The sequence below is a fragment of the Podarcis raffonei genome, chromosome 4, assembly GCF_027172205.1.
Source record: "Podarcis raffonei isolate rPodRaf1 chromosome 4, rPodRaf1.pri, whole genome shotgun sequence".
NCBI classification, from domain to species: domain Eukaryota; kingdom Metazoa; phylum Chordata; class Lepidosauria; order Squamata; family Lacertidae; genus Podarcis; species Podarcis raffonei.
The window spans coordinates 72,246,378-72,264,784 of record NC_070605.1 but is presented as its reverse complement, the minus strand read 5'-3'; the positions used below and the strand labels follow the sequence as shown (position 1 = coordinate 72,264,784).

At 42.7% G+C, this 18,407-nt stretch overlaps 1 protein-coding gene across 2 annotated transcripts; it reads right to left on the bottom strand.

Moving 5' to 3' along the window:
* Window positions 1–940: 940 nt before the first annotated feature.
* LOC128413238 (arylsulfatase D-like) lies at window positions 941–16,898 on the bottom strand. Of its 2 annotated transcripts, XM_053387289.1 has the most exons (13): window positions 16,530–16,898; window positions 14,623–14,761; window positions 12,873–12,925; window positions 11,953–12,102; window positions 10,110–10,231; window positions 9,689–9,811; window positions 8,489–8,912; window positions 6,862–6,998; window positions 6,637–6,771; window positions 5,327–5,489; window positions 4,459–4,580; window positions 1,831–2,216; window positions 941–1,777 (listed from the first exon to the last, which is right to left on the bottom strand). In XM_053387289.1, the coding sequence occupies exons 2-12, from the start codon at window positions 14,623–14,625 to the stop codon at window positions 1,858–1,860; spliced, it is 1,791 nt and encodes a 596-aa protein (XP_053243264.1). In that variant the 5' UTR covers window positions 14,626–14,761; window positions 16,530–16,898; the 3' UTR covers window positions 941–1,777; window positions 1,831–1,857. The 2 variants fall into 2 exon arrangements, with proteins under 2 accessions (XP_053243264.1, XP_053243265.1); XM_053387290.1 differs by lacking the exon at window positions 14,623–14,761 and having other exon boundaries at window positions 16,530–16,897.
* Window positions 16,899–18,407: the final 1,509 nt, after the last annotated feature.

The window sequence follows — 18,407 nt, the reverse complement described above, 5'->3', positions numbered from 1 at the left end:
CTGAATCCTATAGTTCTAGGACCAATCAGACTGCTGCAGTTTGGATCCTCTTCAACTCAGTACATAACACAACCCCTCATAGGGACTTCACCCGCATGCAAAGACAATCTCTGGCAGAATGAGCTGACCAGACCAATTGTGGGTCCAATGGTTAAGAAGGTGGTTTCTGCACATGCTGTAGAAGGAAGTAAGGGGCAGATGGGACTCATCAGCTTGGGAAGGTAGCCCATCTAGGAGAAGGAAAACTCTGGTCTTAAACCTCCATTGCCTTGCGGGATATCTTTGGGGGAAGAAAAGGCTAGGAGTAAATCCTACAGAAATCCAGAGTTCCTAAGATGGTTGGTTGGCACCTTGTGTGCCTCCTTCCTGCAGCCAAGTTGGTGCGAAACATATTGCTCTGCTTTCCTTTGGGCTGCATTTCATTGTCTTTCATTGTCAGCCCTCTAGGTAGATAAAAGAAACTTCAGAAGGCAAATAGGCCTGTCCAAAATGATTTATGGCTTTTAGGGTTGTTGTTTTAAGTCTAGCTGAAGCGTCTTTTTAAGCATGTGAAATGAATAGGTACTATCTTGAAGGACCCAGGAATACCAGATGATAATATCTGAATGTTTATGTTCATCTGTAGCTTTGATTCAATTGCCCTTTGTAGAAAGAAGGGCATTGCAGACAGTTACCACCTGTTTTATCAATCAATTTATGGACAACTTCATATAACTGTGGGAATGTTAAGGAAGGTAGGAAAGGTTATATTGTTTTGATATTATCCCTCCTCACTCATGCCAGCATGTAAGTAAACAGTAGAGCACATTCCCTTCCAACTTATTGGAAGCTAGTTGATGATTCATTAGAATTAAGCAATCGAGTTTGGCTTGTCCAGTCTGGATTGTTCCTGGCAAGTTTCCCCTTTATTTTCCTATTAAAATAATAACACAACACAGTCTTCTTTAAAAGTAAGAATAAAGTTTTACTCACATTCAGTTCACAGCAGTAATCTGAAGGTAGGCTTTATCTTGTAGTTACACTGAAAAGAAGTTTGAATTATCTCAGACTTTCTGCTTGTGGGCTCCATCCTATGTGAAGGTTTGAGCCATGCACTGGTTAAGAGCCAGGAGAGTGAGAGTCCATGAGTAAGACTATGAGACCAAGAGACTGAGGGATGGTTGCATGGCCAGCCCTTTTACCTGGTCAGCTAGGGTCACGTCCATCCAGAGCAGGTATGACAGGAAGTCCTCCCTCTCTGCAGCCACATTCCCATGTATCCATTCTAGGCAACAGGAAATTGTACTTGACTGCTCTAGTAATAATACATCTCACAATAACAAATCACTTAGTAGTTTACAAATAAAAAATGGTAACACCACAAAGCTAAAAAACAAGTAAGAGGAAATACATAATGTCAGCATCACAATAAAATACAATATTGCTGTACACATCTCCAAGCAGCAAAAGACTCCAGGGGCTCCAACGCTTACCCAGGATTCTGTTTCCTTGAAATGAAGGTCAAAGGAGACTTTGGTGTTTTTAGGATATATGGTTTTATTTACACACACACAAACATATACACACAATGTGATCAAAGGATGGAGGGGCTCACAGCATTAACTCCCCAACAGATCTTTGTTCCTCATTAGGCTTCCAGCAAAGCCCCAGGCCAGAGCTCTTGGGTCTAGCACAGAGCAAGACATGTCTCTGTCTCTGGCTTCAAGCATCACACAAAAATAACTTGACCTGTTATTCCCCATCCCATGGCAGCTTGGCATCCAGCCAGGTGGGCAGGCTGGGAAATGGCCTACCTATTTGTCTCCATTGCAACTTATTAGGGCACGTAACACAGGAAACTTTAAAATGATGTCCGTTTTATAGGTTTTCCTTTTCTTTGTCACACCAGCAGAATGGGAAGGTCCCACAGCATGGCTGCAGCCACGGTTTCCAGATATTGTGGCCAAAAGAAAGCTGTGATTGGACAGGAGTGAGGGTCCTGCGATGCTCTTCCACAGCTCTGCCTATGCGCTTTAGAACTTCATGGAACAGGGGCTCCGTGTCTGGTGAAAGAGGCACGGCCTCTGATGGGTCTCGAGAGAGATCAAACAGCAGAGGAGGATCGTGTTGTCTTACATATTTCCCAGAACATTGGCAAAATATTATATTGTAACAACCTCCAGATCCCTCTGGGTGAAAGATTGGTGTCATATAATGAACCTTCCACACATTTCCACCTGGTGGGAAAGAATCCACATGAATATATTATTATTATTTTTAAAAACTATTTATTGAATTTTCAAATTTTACACATTTTTCCACCCTTCCATGATTTCCTATGTTTTCCCTTAAATGCTTCATATGTTTGATTCTTAATCTCTACATTTAACCATCCTGAGTTATTCATCCTGATATTTCTAAACTATTGCTCGTATTTCAAATCCTGCTTGCGTTTTCATGATACTACAATATTTCTTTAAATATTCTCTGAAATACTTCCATTCCTCCGAAAACGTTTCTTCATTCTTATCTCTAATTTCGCCTGTTAGCCTTGCCATTTCTGCATGCTACATCATTTTTATAAGCCATATAATTAACACACACAATTTCCTCAGTCTTTTATACTGGCTGCACCACACACACACACACACAGAAACACACATGTATACCTTGTGAGGAGGGCAGATTTGTAAAGCTTCTGGTCAATTGCAGTCCTTAAATAAAAAACTTTTATGTGCCAGATTCCTGGTTATGTACCTTTGCTCTAGTTAGTATAATAGGAGTGACCAAAGGGGAAGGTAGATCCCATGTTATGGTCTGGAGGGACTAATACCTTGCTGAAGCTAATATCTGGATGGGAGACCACCTGGAATCTCATGCATGCTCCCCAAGTTTCCATGATGGAAGAAAGGCAGGATATATTTGTAAGAAGAGAAAAAGTGACTGTCCATAGAATAGCTGCCCCGTTCTCCTCTTTCTCACTCACTTGTACTGGGGTCTTGGATCATGCTGAGCCCTCATTTTCTTTATGGTCCCCAAATTTCTCCTTATCAGAAGTGCCACATATCCCACCTCTATGTTAATTCTTATGAAAGAGTTTTTACTTATTAGTGAGCCAGCCCAAGCACCCCAAGCCGATGGTTTCAACACTGAGATCGTTCCTGCTAGCGTCTTGATACATATTAAAGTCACAGCCAAGTGACTTTCTTTGTAGAATGATATATCTCAGATCAACCCAGAAACAGGTTGTCCTACGTGCACCGCTTTTAAGAATGGGGGATTTGTTGCCGCATTTCATGACAGTGCCTCACTGAAGCGGCACTAAGGCTGCAATCCTAACCCCATTTCTCTGGAAGGAAGCCCCGCTGAATTAAACAGAACAAATTTTTCAATGGACATGGTTATGCTTGTGTTGTAAGCTCCCTACAATATCAGACAGTGTGATGAACATTTGCATTCAAGCTTGTAATTTTGAATGGCAGGTCAGCATGTTTACTTGCAAAATGAGCTGCTTCTGGGTACATAGTCCAGGCCACCATAATGACTGACAGTCTAGAGCCTTTTGCTGTCCAAAGATCTGCTCTTAATCACTATGCATTATCTTGACGTATGCCTTATTACGCATCTGTCCTTTTGTTATACAAGAACACAATGGGAAATAGGCGAAATGTGGGGGCCCAACGGGAGGATGCAAGTAGACCGAGAAAAGAAATCACCATTTGAAATGTGGAAGTGTTCTTAAGACCAAGTAGCATGCTAAACAAGAAATCCATTAATTCATGTTAGGCATATGGTAATACAGCACCCAGAAGTGACTGCTACTTCACCATTTTGAAAAAGGACTTAATAGATTGTGAAATAGTGAAATAGGGACACATTTCTTTCTACTGTGAGACCAGTATCTTCCAAGCAACACATCTTGTTGCAATTGGCAAATCTGTCAATTTCAGATTATCTCAGTTTTTCACCTTCCCAAACTTAAATTCAGTTCCCTCTCAGTTTGATTTTTTTTTAAATTTAAAGCCCGCATGAAAATTCATTGACATTTGGGTGGGAATTTCTCCTCATATACACTTTTGCCAAATATACACCTTTTTTATTATATATATTACTTGGCTAGAGAACTAAATTGCAAAAGTAGGTTGTGTGAATTTCCAATGATGCTTGTGTTTTGGGTTGCGCATTGTTTCAGAAAGTGCAAATAAGGTAGGTTCACCTTTAAATGCAAACTTAATCAAATCCTTCCTCCTATACCTAATCTGTGGTCATCCTACATCATCCTTATAAACATGCTGAAAATAAAGAGGGACCTTGAATCGCTCATTCTTCGTTGTTGATCTTTACTAATTTCCTTAGTCCGACTCTATTATTATTACACCATCTCTTCAGAAAACATAACTATTTTGCCATTGTTTTGTGAATGATTATTTTACCAGAAATTAAATAGATTTTTAATTTGAAGGAATTTGCTGTACTCACTGTCCTTCTGGTGCCACCGTGCTGCATGTAAATGCATCCCACAGTAGTGAAACAGGAATTCATGCTCTGAGTGTTGAACTGATCCCTGCAGCAAAGGCATCAAATCTCGACCATCAATTATCCTGAAGGGACAAAGGGAATGACTTAGATTGCTTTCAACAAATTGCCCTTGGATTGGTTCCACATTAGTTATGCATTCGGAACTTTGAAACAATAGTAACTATGTAATTTGCTAAATGAATGTGGGTGATATCTGCTAGTTTATATCTAAAGCAATATTGTTTTCTATTTGTAACCACTATGTGAGTCCTTGGGAGCTGAGAATTTGAGATGACAAGTGTGTGTGTGTGTGAACGCGCATATGTGTATATATGTATATGTATGTGAAAAAGGTAAAGGATCCCTGGATGGTTAAGTCCAGTCAAAGGTGACTATAGGGTTGTGGCGCTCATCTTGCTTTCAGGCCGAGGGAGTCGGTGTTTGTCCACAGACAGCTTTCTGGGTCATGTGGCCAGCATGACTAAACTGCTTCTGGTGCAACAGAATGCCGTGACGGAAACCAGAGCGCACGGAAATGCCATTTACCTTCCCGCTGCAGTGGTACCTATTTATCTACTTGCACTGGCGTGGTTTCAAACTGCTAGGTTGGCTGGAGCTCACCCTTGGGGGAGCTCACCCCATTGTGGGGATTCGAACCGCCGACCTTCTGATCAGCAAGCCCAAGAGGCTCAGTGGTTTAGACCACAGCGCCACCTGCTGTGTATATCTACTTATCAAGGGAAGTTGGCCACCTGTATACAATAAAACCACAAGCCATTTTGAGACACTGGTAAATATAGGAAAGTGTCTACCTTGACACATTGCATACCTGTCCTGTGGTACTGTCCCGCCAGCCAGATGAACCAACGTAGGGAAAATGTCCATTAGACTGGTTGGTTCATGAATAATCTTGCCCTCGGGTAGCATTCCTGTCCATCTAAATAATCCAGGGACACGGATTCCTCCTTCCCAGCCTGCCATGGCTTTTCCACCTAGAATTACCATAGAACATCACCTCATGATTAAAACTGAACTCCCTGCCATGCACTTATTTTGTTGCTCATATAGAAAACTGAATAAACTGCACTTCATTTTTTTATGCCATTTATTTAATACTTCACCCTTCAAGGGAGAAATACACTCACAAATTTATCAAGCAAAGAGAAAGATAAAGCCACCAAAACATGACCACCAAAAAATGTAACATGCCTAGATAGCTCAGTTAAGCATGGATGGCTCAGTTGCTTAAAGTGTCGTGCTGATAATGCCAAGGTTGCAGGTTCGATCCCTGTATGGGACAGCTGCATATTCCTCCATTGCAGGGGGTTGGACTAGATGATCCTCAGGGTCCCTTCCAACTCTACAATTCTATGAATCTATGAGAAAAACAGTACTCCCACTAATAATCTATCTCTCTCTCTCTCTCTCTCTCTCTATCTATCTATCTATCTATCTATCTGGGGAAACAGAGCCATTTGTCCAGTGCTCAAGGGATGCTTTATGTTTAAGAAGGCAATCTTTCAGGACCCAAGACATGGAGGGTTTTAAAATCTTAAGTACCGGCATTTTTTACTTGTGCCTCAAAATGGGCCTGGAATCAGGGCTGAGATATGTTCCCATTGTCCAGTCCCAAGACTGAGTCATGAGCAGAATGACTTCCATGTGCGCAGTGGACCTTCCCTTCCCTCAATGGTCTCCCCCAAATCTGTTCCAGAGGGTTGGGTATACCCCCAGAGCTGATTCACAGGAGAAGGGAAGGGATGTTCCATTGCAGGGGTGTAGCAAGGGGGTGTGGTGGGTGCTGTCCACCCTGGGTGTCATCACTGAGGGGGGTGACAGAATGGTGGGTGGCACTCACCACAGGGCCTGCAGCTCGCCCTAGCCACGCGTCTCTCCTGGGAGTGATGCAGTGGCTTGAGTGCCCACAGGCTCCGTGCTGCCCCAAACGGTACACCCGCTGCCTCCCCCTCAGCTGTAGGGTGGCTGAGTGGGAGGAGGCAGGCAGACATCTTGGAGGCCCCATGGTGCTGCTGTGGGCTGCTGGCTCCCCATGGGTGGCTGGCCCCGCCTTCGGGCGTGCTGCCCCAGGCGCCTGATCGGCTTGCTCTGCTGCTGTTCCATTGGACTCAGAATTCTCACCTTTGTAGATGCCATTCCAACCACCTCGCGGAGCATTTCCTTCTCTTGCTTCCAAGTGGCCACCATGGTCAGAAGTAAAATAGGTCAGTGTGCTGTTTTTCAAATTTTCCTTGTCAAGCTTATCCAAAATCCTTCCTATAAAGAATCCACAGTGACATAGAGGATCACAGTTTGGATTGCTCTGCCCGTCCGTTTTATATTCTTAAAAAAAAAAGGTTGACTTACCTACCATCCAGTCCATCTCTTCGACATTGTCACCATACAATCCATGCCTGCTTTCCCCCCTGAACCTTTCTGTTGTTACCACCGGTGTGTGGACATGTAAGAAAGAAACAAAGAGGAAGAACGGCCCTTGCTTGTTCCTACAGAAATGACAACAACAACAAATTATTGTTTAGAACAAACAAATTTATATATAATTTTCTGATACTTCTGTTAGTGCCTTGTGAATAATCTATACTGAGGGAGTAATTATATAAGGGATAGTGAAGCTGTGGTGTTTGTGGCCCTCTAAACCTTTCTGTCTACCTCCTGGGGATGTTATGAGTCCCATAATACCCACCAAGAGGGGCTCTCAAGATCTGTCAGAGGGGGAGGGGGAGTCTGATGAGAGGGTATGTGGTGGGCTTGAGCAGTGTGCTGGGAGAGGACCTTGCCCCACTGCCAGATATCCCACAAGCCAGAGCCACCCCTGACCCCTCCTCCTCTGCTTGACATTTCCAATTAGCAGGGCTAACTAAGCCTCAGGCAAAGAGGAAGTTGGAGGAGCTGAACTTTTTCTGTCAACTGTGCCAGCGTGAACAGACTGAACTCCTTCCGAGAAGCACTCATTTGCAAGCGCAATCCTAGAATTATGCTTACACATCTATGGTCTACACCCTATAACCTGTAGACCAAGCTAAAGCATCGATTGTGGGCTGATTCCTTGAAAACTTTGGTTTCCACCAAGCAGAGAATTGGCTTTATGAGTCTGAGAGTGGGAACCAGAATAGGGACAATTACAGACCACACCCTTCATCAGCAATGCTTTTCACCCACCTGTGTATTTATACTTGGCTAGAATTTGAACTCTAATAATGCTTCTTGCTTGCCCCAATGGAGGGTAGAGGGTGGTGTGTCTCTCTGTGTATAGAAACACGTCTACCATACAAAGTGCATTCGTTGCTATACCCACTTTTGCTTCTTGTTCTGCCCACCCATAGAATATGGTTGCTGGAAGGTTGTCTACCAGGAGTGCCAACTTGGCCCCGTGACTGTGAATGTCCAGGGCCATGGGTGCCATGCAGTGTGCATGGCCCTGACCCTGAAATTTGTGGGTGCCTGGCCCCTTCATGGATAATTTGTGGGTGCTTTGGCACCCAGGGCCCCAGGGAGTTGGCACCTATGTTGTCTACAAGGGAATGAAGTCTACAGGTCCTCACTTCTGCATTAAACTATAACTGATGGCCAATAAGGCTCATTGGTTTCTATAAAATTATGGGAAGATAATTCTCTTTGCAGATGTGAGGAAAATGCTTTTCATTGGAGCAGACAATTACAGTGAAAGATCTTTCTGACTGGTGAAGCAATTGATCATGTGGCTTTTACTTCTATAACCATAGTATTCTAAGTCTTTTGTGTAACCAAAATGCCTCAAGAATCCCACAACCGGAGATGTGAGGTAGAGTAGCCATTTTGCTGACTGAAAAATAATAAGAGGCAACTTCTAAAGACCTTGTTGCTCCTGCCTCTATTGAATATCATTACATTAATTACAACTGGACTTTTTAAAAACAAACAAACGAGATGGATGCTTCATTTCCTCTCACACATTTGTAATCCCATGTTATTCATACAAGGAATCTCGTCTTACCTTTCAATAAAGGAAATGGCTTCCCTCAGCACCAGGGATGCAGCTCTCTCTACCTTCATTGGTTGCTCTGTAATTTCATAGTTTCTCATTACAATGCAGTCCCAGTATCTTATGAATCCATAGCTTGAGAACCAGGAAATAAAGAAGGCGAAACCAAACAAAGCCAGGGAGAAAATTGTTTTCCAACTGAGGTGCAGCAGATGAGTGAGCTTTGCTGCCATAAATGTAAGTACAGCGAGGGCAATCAACAGAGTATAGGACCCAAGCTTGATTCGTTGGTGCATCTCCTTCTCTGGAGGGTATGTAATTTGACAATCACCCATCAGTGAAAATGGCATTCCATAAAAATAGTCAAATCCATGATTTAAGGGGTGATGGCAGAAGTCGTCACGGGTTTGACAGTTCATACCTAGATGCCACTTCCCTGAAAAACAGAATTCGGGAGGGAAAGTTACATTTTTGCCAACCAATGCGTGCTAAGCAGATGTATATGGACAAGTTGGCTTCCAAATTGTCCAACTCATTTCATACATTAAAACAGTCCCCACCCTTGAAACATTCTTGAACTACAACTCCCACCATCCCTGACCACCAGCCATACTGGCTAGGAATGATGGGAGTTGTAGTACAACAACATTGAGGGACCCGAGGTTGAGAAAGACTGCATTAAAATGTTTTTCCTCGGGAGACTTAGTGGCATATATCCTGGTTAAAAATGTTCAAGATTCCCTTTTGCATTTTATTACACATGTGTTATTATTTATTTACAGACTGGCTTCCAGCAGGGTCTTCAGTTATAAAGATAATAAAACAGCAGGAATATAGAATCAATTAATAAAACTGATGATTGAAAAGTGATAATTAATTGATAAAATTGATAATAAAATAAAGAAATAATAACAACAGGCATTATTCAGTGGGTACAAAAAATTATCCATTATATTTATTATGTATTCTGTGGTTTTATATCTTGATTTTATTCTGTGAACCATCCTGAGACCCCCAGGTATAGGGCAGTATATAAATTCAATATTATTATTATTTAGAAGAAGAAGAAGAAGAAGAAGAAGGGGAGGAGGAACAAGAAACAAAAAGGTTCTTCCCAGAAGGACGTAGTGATGGAGACTACTGGAGCGCCCCATGACCTTCTATGACATTTGTACATTCTTTCACCTAAATGCTGTGCACAAGTTTTCTTACCTATTAAGCCAGTGGTGTAGCCTTTGTTCTGCAATATCTTGGCAAAAGTAGTTTCATTCTGAGGAAGCCCACCAGAACCAGCAAGCCAGCTAATGACACGGAAACGATCCCTTTCATCCAAACCTGAGATAAAGTGATCATATATAACATAGCCAGTAATATGGCTGTGAACTTCAGTCGGTTGTCCACATACAGTTCTAATGGCAGATTAAGATGTCCCTCTCCTTATCTTAATCAATGGACATCGGATTAAAAACAAACCAGATCTTTGTGAAGCCTGCATAGCAAAGCCCTCCCTCTCTTAGCCTTCCCATCGAGATCCAATACCTCGGTACAACTGTAAAGAATATTTCCACAATTGTCTCCAAGGGCAATTATTTCTACTTAAGACTAGATGGTGCCTTTTGACAACACCGCACACCTGATCTTACGGGGTATCGGCCAGTCAGAAAAGCGGCTCTGCTTGGGGAGCAAACAGGGGCTGCTGAAATGTGCTGAGTGAGTTTCACACCTTCTTCTGCTAGCCGATCGATATTGGGAGTCCTAAGGAAAACAACAATAACAGGGCAATATATTTGAGCTGAGTAATCATAAAGCAAACAGAGAATGTCTAGGAACTGAATGCCTTGACTAAGTCTACGTTAACTAAAGGCACCTCCAGATTGTCGTGTTTTTGTGAGAAGGATTCAAGCGCATACTGGAAATTTAGGTTTGCGCAATTCAAATGGGTCAAAGTCCTGCCAACCTAGCGCAACAAATGCATTTAAACAACAGCATGACTTGGTGATTAGCACATAAATGGGAAAATGCGCAGAAAGGTGTGGAATGAACTAACTGTTAATGGAAATAATAGGATCATACAATTGTAGAGTTGGAAGGGACCCCAAGGACCATCTAGCCTGCCCCCTGCAATGCAGGAATATTTCGCCCAATGTGAGGCTCAAACCCATGACCCTGAGATGCTCTACGAGCTGAGCTACGTCAGCGTATATAATACATATTAACAATTCAGGCTGAATGCTAATGGATGTACAGTGGTACCTCAGGTTACATACGCTTCAGGTTACAGACTCCACTAACCCAGAAATAGTGCTTCAGGTTAAGAACTTTGCTTCAGGATGAGAACAGAAATCAGGCTCCGGCGGCACAGCAGCAGCAGGAGGCCCCATTAGCTAAAGTGGTGATTCAGGTTAAGAACAGTTTCAGGTTAAGTACGGACCTCCGGAATGAATTAAGTACTTAACCTGAGGTACCACTGTATAACCTCTCCACAAATAAATCAGATTGAATGCACAATAAAGACCAAAGATAGTCTAACCTCTGCGTAAGCTTTCTACCTAGTAAGCCAATTAAAAGTGTCATTGTAGCAGCCTCAACACACACACACACATAATGTTAATATTATATATATATATATATATATATATATATATATATATATATATAAGCTTTTCCTAGATCAACCTTAGATAACTAAATAACAGCCAACTAGCACAGATACTTAGTTCTTCAAATGTAACCCTTGACTTTACCTCCACCTATGCTTACATTGTATCTTAAGTTGTTTTAAACTGTTTTTAATATTCTGCAATATTGTATTTTAATATCCACATTGGATTAACTCTTGCAACCTGCTCTGGGACCTTAGGGTGAAGGGCTCGTAATAAACTGCAATAATAATAATAATAATAATAATAATAATAATAATAATAATACCAAGCCTTGTTCTATTAAGCACATTTTAAAAGGTGATTTCCCCACAGTTTATATAAGTCAATGTGGTGTAATGGTTGGATGAAGACCTGGCTGACCTGGGTTCAAATCCACATTCAGTCGTGACGTGAATTTCACTGGGTGACCGTGGGCTGGCTACTACAGTAACTCTCAGCTTAATTTACCACATAGGATTGTTAGGATAATATGGATTGGTGTAGGGATTCATGTATGTCACCTTGCGCTTCTTAGAATAAATGTAGGATGTAATGAATGAATGAATGAATGAATCAAATTTCTATATCGCCCTTCATCTGAAGATCACAGGGTTGTTTACAATATAAAAACACAAAACACATACCATTATAACAAACAAAAATACCCCACACAGTTTAAAAGGCAATAGATTTATTATTATTTATTAAATTATCAAATACAATGAGAGATAGATAAATACAATTAGTGCCTAGCACTAGCACCTGACATTTAATATCATGCATATTTATAGAATGTGTCGTGGAAGGCTATCACAGATCTGCATAAGCCTTTACCTGATTGTATCATTTCCATAGCAGCCGAGATCCCCAATGCCAAAGTCATCAGCCAGGAAGATGACAAAGTTGGGCTTATAGCTGACTGAAGCTTGCAATTCCAGTGGAGTTAGCAATAGCACCAAAGCTAGAAGTGAGCGTGGATTTCTCCTGGAAAGATGAAAGATGATTTAACTGTTGTGGGTGTGTTGTACTGTCTTATCCTATTCACACTCCATAGTAACTTTCCTCATGAAAGGCTGCAAAGGAACATGTAGTTTCTAAGAGAGTGAAAATTTTTTAATATGTCTTTTTAAAAAAGGAACTTTAATTTTGCGTATTCATGCTGTAGATGTTATCTGTTAGCTAATTTCATCATTAAGCAGCGTGAAACCACAGAGGGCAGCAGTATGATTAGCTGGGCAATAGGTAGCTATCTGAGAGAAATGTTACCGTGCAGCCCTGCAAGGGCATGAACCTGAACTAAAATGCAAACCATAATTTTCCTCTGAACGCTGACTGCCAGTTTTATTATATGTGATGTACACATGTGTAGCATCTTGCTCCTATGGGTGTGTGACCAACAGACAAGTTACTGCCTACAAGCAGCTCCCATTAAAAACTGCCAAGTTGGGCTTTTCGTTTCATATTACTCAAGAATATCCATTTGACACACCATAAAGCATATTGTTGTAGTTTCCATATGCTTTGCTTTCTAATACAACATTATTAATTTTTGCACTGGTTTCCTTATTAATCAACAGGTGGATTATTATGAATGTTTATTTAAAGTCATACAACAAAATACAGCAATTATGGAGAAGTACGCTGCTTTCCCATTGCATTAATAAGCTATTGGATTTTTTGTTTATTAAAAAAAATCATGTAAGGAAACACCATCTAATTCTAGTGAACACCTTTACTAGTAATGTGCTACATACCACATGACCTCTTTCAGGGATTCCCACGTTGTAGATATACTGCAATGAAGAATCTAAAAAGAAAAGAGAACACAACACCAATACTAGAGAAGATCTGGATAATGACAATATATAGATGTTAAATCTTTCTATATTCATTTAAAAGGAAGAAAACAGCATACTGAAGGAGGCATACAAGCTTCTGTTCAATGCAATCTGATGGGGAACAGAGTTCTTCTTTATGCCTTTTTATAGCTACCTTCTTATAGCCATGAGGGGATGGATTTATTACTGTGCTGTTCCACTTCATTTTTGTTGTGGTAAAACAACATTTCTTTCAGTGACATGATTAGGGACTTGCCTTTTTCGTTTCTTTTTTAAGTGCACGCAGCTCAATGTTATGCTGCAAAGAATGTTCTTTCCTGAGGGGAGACACTTACAGTGCTCTCAGCCAGTCACGTTTAAGGGCATGCAAAGGTTTACAGTCATACCTTGGGTTACAGCCACTTCAGGTTGCGTTTTTTTTGGGTTGTGGACCACAGAAACCCAGAAGTACCAGAATGGGTTACTTCCAGGTTTCGGCGGTCACGCATGCATAGAAGCGCTAAATCGTGCTTTGCGCATGCGCAGAAGCGCCAAAACGCTGCAGGTTGTGAACGTGCATCCAGCACAGATGATGTTCGCAACCCGAGTGTCCACTGTAATCAACTTTTGCAAGCCTCCAAAGGAAGGTTAAGTTTCTTGTTCTGCACACCAAATATCATAGATATGAGGCCTTTCATGTAAAAAAATAATTGGTGGTTCTACCAGATTTTTTGCTGTTGCAAAACTGTATCTCCTCCTGAGGCAGTTTATCTAAAACACCCCCACCCACCCACCCCAATAGCAATCATAAACCCAATGAACTCAGTGAGATTTCCAAATAAGCACGCCTAGGATTGCACTGGTAAGCACTGAAGTCTGCTTGAATCTTTGCTTCTATGCTGAGATTCCTGTCCCATAAGTGTCCTTTCAACTCTACAATTCTTCAATTCTATGACTTGTTTCAAGAGTGCAAGCATCCTCTTCCTGCAATTAGTTTCTTAATGCGGTTCAGAACAGTGCAACAGTATACATTATTTCTAACAATATACTTCACTGGCACCTGATGTCTCATGTTGCTGTGAATCTTAAGCATTGAATTGTGAAACACTGCCCTGGTTCACTTTAACACTGGGAGCCACTGCCTTTTCTTATCTTATGGCTACTACATGAAAAGCTGCCTGAAAACTGGTACAGACATGGAGTCTCCCTAGACAGCTATGGATGGGAAACAGCTCTCCCTTTCTATGGCAGTCACACAAGTAGTCACCACACTTGTGGACAGAAAAGTGTCCATAGGTTTCTTACTATTTGGGAATAGTTATTTGAACAGTAGTCTTGACTGGCAGATCTCAGTCAAACTACCTGTGGGCTTGTGACTGATTTGCACTGGCTTTCAACTGGACCAAGTTCAATGCAGTGGTTCTAACATATAAGACCCTATGCATCTCAGTATCAGACTGCCTATCCCTTATATACCTCATAGGTCACTGCAGTTTCTCATTCAAGTCCTTAAAATATCAGAAGCCCACTCTCCAGTAACTTTCAGTAAGGCTGCCCCTTTTTTGTGGAACAGCATAAGGCAGAGCATTCCTATCTGTACTTTCTGAAAGCAACAAAACATTTACAGGTGCTTTAAATGCATGGTGTGCATGCAGCCAGAGCGAAACAGAAGGAATAAAACACCAACCATTACCTTTTCCAGAGAAAAGGAGAAGTAGCAGCTTTCGTGTGGTTCCAAGCAAGCAACCTGGGGCCCTTGGAAGTGGCTTAAAACTAGAAAAGTTCTCCTCAGAAGAGCACAGGAGGCTTGTATTCCCTTAAGGTTCCTAACCAAACATAGGGAAGATGTGGGGAAATGGGGGTGGTTAGTGAAAGGGATGGGATCAAGCTAGGCAAGTTGAAGGAGGTCTGCTCTCAAAGGCATCAGAATCTCTACCATACCCTCGGGAGAAAGATTAACAAACTTGAGTCTGCACAGCTACAAGACATGAGCTGGTGTTTATACAAAGGATTATTACATTTAGGACAATCAAAGAGACTGTCTACTTTCCAGAAAATGCAAATACAGTGGTACCTTGGGTTAAGAACTTAATTCGTTCTGGAGGTCCATTCTTAACCTGAAACTGTTCTTAACCTGAAGCACCACTTTAGCTAATGGGGCCTCCCACTGCTGCCACGCCACCGGCGTGTGATTTCTGTTCTCATCCTGAGGTAAAGTTCTTAACCCGAGGTACTATTTCTGGGTGAGCGGAGTCTGTAACCTGAAGTGTCTGTAACCTGAAGCATCTGTAACCTGAGGTACCACTGTAGTGCATTGACTAAGATATCAGTAGACCTTGCCATTTGGTAGGAAACACTTTATTCTTTTGCCAGAGTTGATTAATAACCAAATAGAACAGTTTACTTGTGTTAAATGTGGCAATGTTTCCAGTTGTTAATTTGGCATTTGTACACAACTGGGGCTCTTTCTCAGTCCCTGGAAAATAGGGACATTGGAGGGTCTGGTAATAGCTACACAGACTCACTGTCACTCTCTGTCCTCTCTCCATGAAAGAAGAAGGCACTTGCAGATTTGAACGGCATATTCTAGGTTGGCAAAACACATGAAGGACCACGTTTTGCTTGTGGGCCTGAAGTTTCCCACCCCTGGTTTTGGTCTTGATGGAATTTTACTCAGCCACCACTAGAGGCTGTCCACAAACTGCAGCAGCTCCTGACAGGTCTATGATTTGTCTCTGGTGTTCAGGAACTTGAAGAAGAACAGATAACCCCACCAGAAAGGCCAGCAGAAAGTGCATGCAAGCCTTAGGTGTTTTTCCACAACAACAATAAAAAATCGCACAGAAGAGAATGCTGCCCACTCAGAGTAAGTCAAAACACTGAAATGCCACCCACTTTACTGAGTGTTGTCCACAACATAGGGCAATGCACAAAGAAAACAAGCTAAACACACAAATTTAATGAAATTCATAGCAATAGCTCAATGCAGTGTTTGCTCCCCCCTTTAATGCATAGTATATTGAATTATACATACCAATTGTGCAACAGTTGTATTGCTAGCTATGAGGTTCTCACTATGACCCCCCATGATTTGACACATCTACAGCCCAGACTTGCCCTTCTCCAGTCAGATGTAAGATCTATTGTGTTCAGTGGGTGAGTGTGTATATGGCTGAAGTCGTAATTTCTTTTTCCAATTCCCCAGACTTGCCAAAGAGAATCATATTGTTCTAGGCAGTGCTTATGGATATGTTCCAACCCATCATGCTTCGCGTGACAGAGCCTTTCACAATTGCCTTACTCACAGGACCAGCAGGGCTACGCCTGCTAATTTCAAAATTACAGGTTGGTGCATAGTCCCAGAATAGCGAGATGACATCTAAAATAGCTTTGCATTGCTTGGGAGCTTTAAATGTAGTTTGCTGTGTACAAGCAAAGAGAGAAAGTCGACCTCCTGAGAGATGTTATCGAAAATAAGCTGTTTTGAACTCAGTGTGCCGACGTGCTCTTGAGCGCCAGCCGTAGCAGTTGCATACTTTCCAACAGTAAAAAGATTTCTTGTATTTGATCACAGCAAAATGTCTTATACTGTACCTGGTGAAGTCTCCAGGAAGCCAGAGAGGCTACAGCAGCAGCAGCAGTAGTTGCAGGGAGTTTAGATTCAGGGCAGGCTTCATTCTCAGCTTTTCATCAAGGCTTAACCCCAGCCACAAGTGGCACATCTTTCATCAGTCTCTACCGGAGGCTATAAAGGAAGTCATCATATCTGTCCCATCTGCTCATGCGCACTCTCTGAACAGTTCCCACTGGAAGAAACGCCGCTTTCTAGATCGACAACTAAGCTGAAAACTTCTCAGGCTGCTCTCTGCCTGCCAGTCACACTCTGCAGCTCTCCCCAGTCTGCCGCTCTTTGATATCAGCACAGTGTTAACATTCAGTTGCACATGTGGGACTGATCAGAGAACAGTAGGGCCTTTCAGGAGAGACCTGGCTCAGATGATTGAAGAGGGACTCCCTGGTTTCTGGGAAATGGTTGAGGAATGCTCCCACTCTAAATTCTTACTGAAACAGACCAATCCCCATTCCTAGAAGAGCCCCCCCCCCAAGCTACTCTATTGGAATCTAAAGTAAGCAATTTGGGGAAAGTGACAAACCCCTGCAAGGGTTGCATAAAGGAGGACCTGTTACAAATGTCAGGCAGTTCATTTTCGAAAAGAACTTTTGAATGATCCTTGCAGCCTATGACTGTAGTGTCCTGAATTTCTTTCCAATGGTTTTCTTTGATGGTGGTGTAAAATCCTTTGAATAAGTCAAAGAACACCGCCCTGCAACAGCCAAAATATCTTCCACTCTCTCTTGCCTATGTGCATGCGTGAGAGCACATGACCATACACCCTCCAACGTATCTCCTCCGTTTCATTCTCCCTCCTTCTCTCCTTTCCTCTGCCCCACCCCCCAGGTACACCTTTTTACAAATGGAAGCTTTTAAAAACCTTAACAGCTGGGCTGGGGGCAAGATCAAGGAGGGGAGGCTTGATGAGAAAGCCTGTAAGTCACTTGAGAGCACAAAACTTGGAGTATAAAATAAAATATTACTGGTAAGGTGCTTTTGGAGCTACATTAATTCCCTGATCTTTGCACAGAAGATACAAGCTGCGGAACTGATGAGGGGCAATTCATGCAGCTCAGCTCACATCATGGGGCAATATGCCTTGTTTTGAATGTCTAGGACATGGTGCAACATGCCAATTTTGCTGAGTAGCAGTGATTGAGGTTATCAGTGCTTTCCCCCCTAGAAAAATAGGTGCCGGTACTCACCATGATATGAGAGAGAGAGAAGATACTCTGAAGTCAACATACTTCAGAGGGTGAAATCGGTTCCACTTCTGAATGGAATTGCGCTCAGGCCACCGGGTCCCACCCATACCTCAGCGTGTGGTGGGGTAGCGCCCTGCATCACGCTGAGGGTGCCCCAGCCACGCCACTTGCCAGGCGACCAATCAGGGCGTTGTGGGGGCATGGCCAGGGCCAATTTAAACGTGGCGCGACTCTGGGAACTCCTCTTTCAGCCTCGCACCGCAGATCTCCCGCCCTCCCACTCTCTTCTAGGTAGGGTCACTGGCCTTGTTATGGACTTCGGTTGGTCGCTGTTGAGTGGCCTGGTAGGACTTTTTCCACTTGGCAAATTGGCACCAGCCACTTGGTTTTCGCCTACCTCGTAGCAATCGTCACAACTTTGTAAGGTTTGGCAGTTAGGCATTGGAATAGCGATGTGTGGGGAAAGGGAGGTGCGGCCACCACCTGCCCCTCCATGCGTAAGGGAATTCCGTTAAAGGAATCTGGCTGTGTGGAGCTTGTCTGAAGCCCAGGGAGGGGCTAGGGCCATGCCACGACCCCAGCGGGAACCCAGGGGGGCTCAAGTTGATCCTCATTGGCGGGGCTCCCCCTACTGGTGGTACCCTTCCAGACTTC

Excerpts from the sequence above, each read along its gene's own strand:
- LOC128413238 (XM_053387289.1), bottom strand. Across the intron at positions 8,913-9,688 it reads CTACACCACTGGCTTAATAG|GGAAGTGGCATCTAGGTATG; the intron begins GTAAGAAAACTT and ends TCTGTTTTTCAG. Across the intron at positions 2,217-4,458 it reads ACGGTGGCACCAGAAGGACA|GTGGAAATGTGTGGAAGGTT; the intron begins GTGAGTACAGCA and ends CTTTCCCACCAG.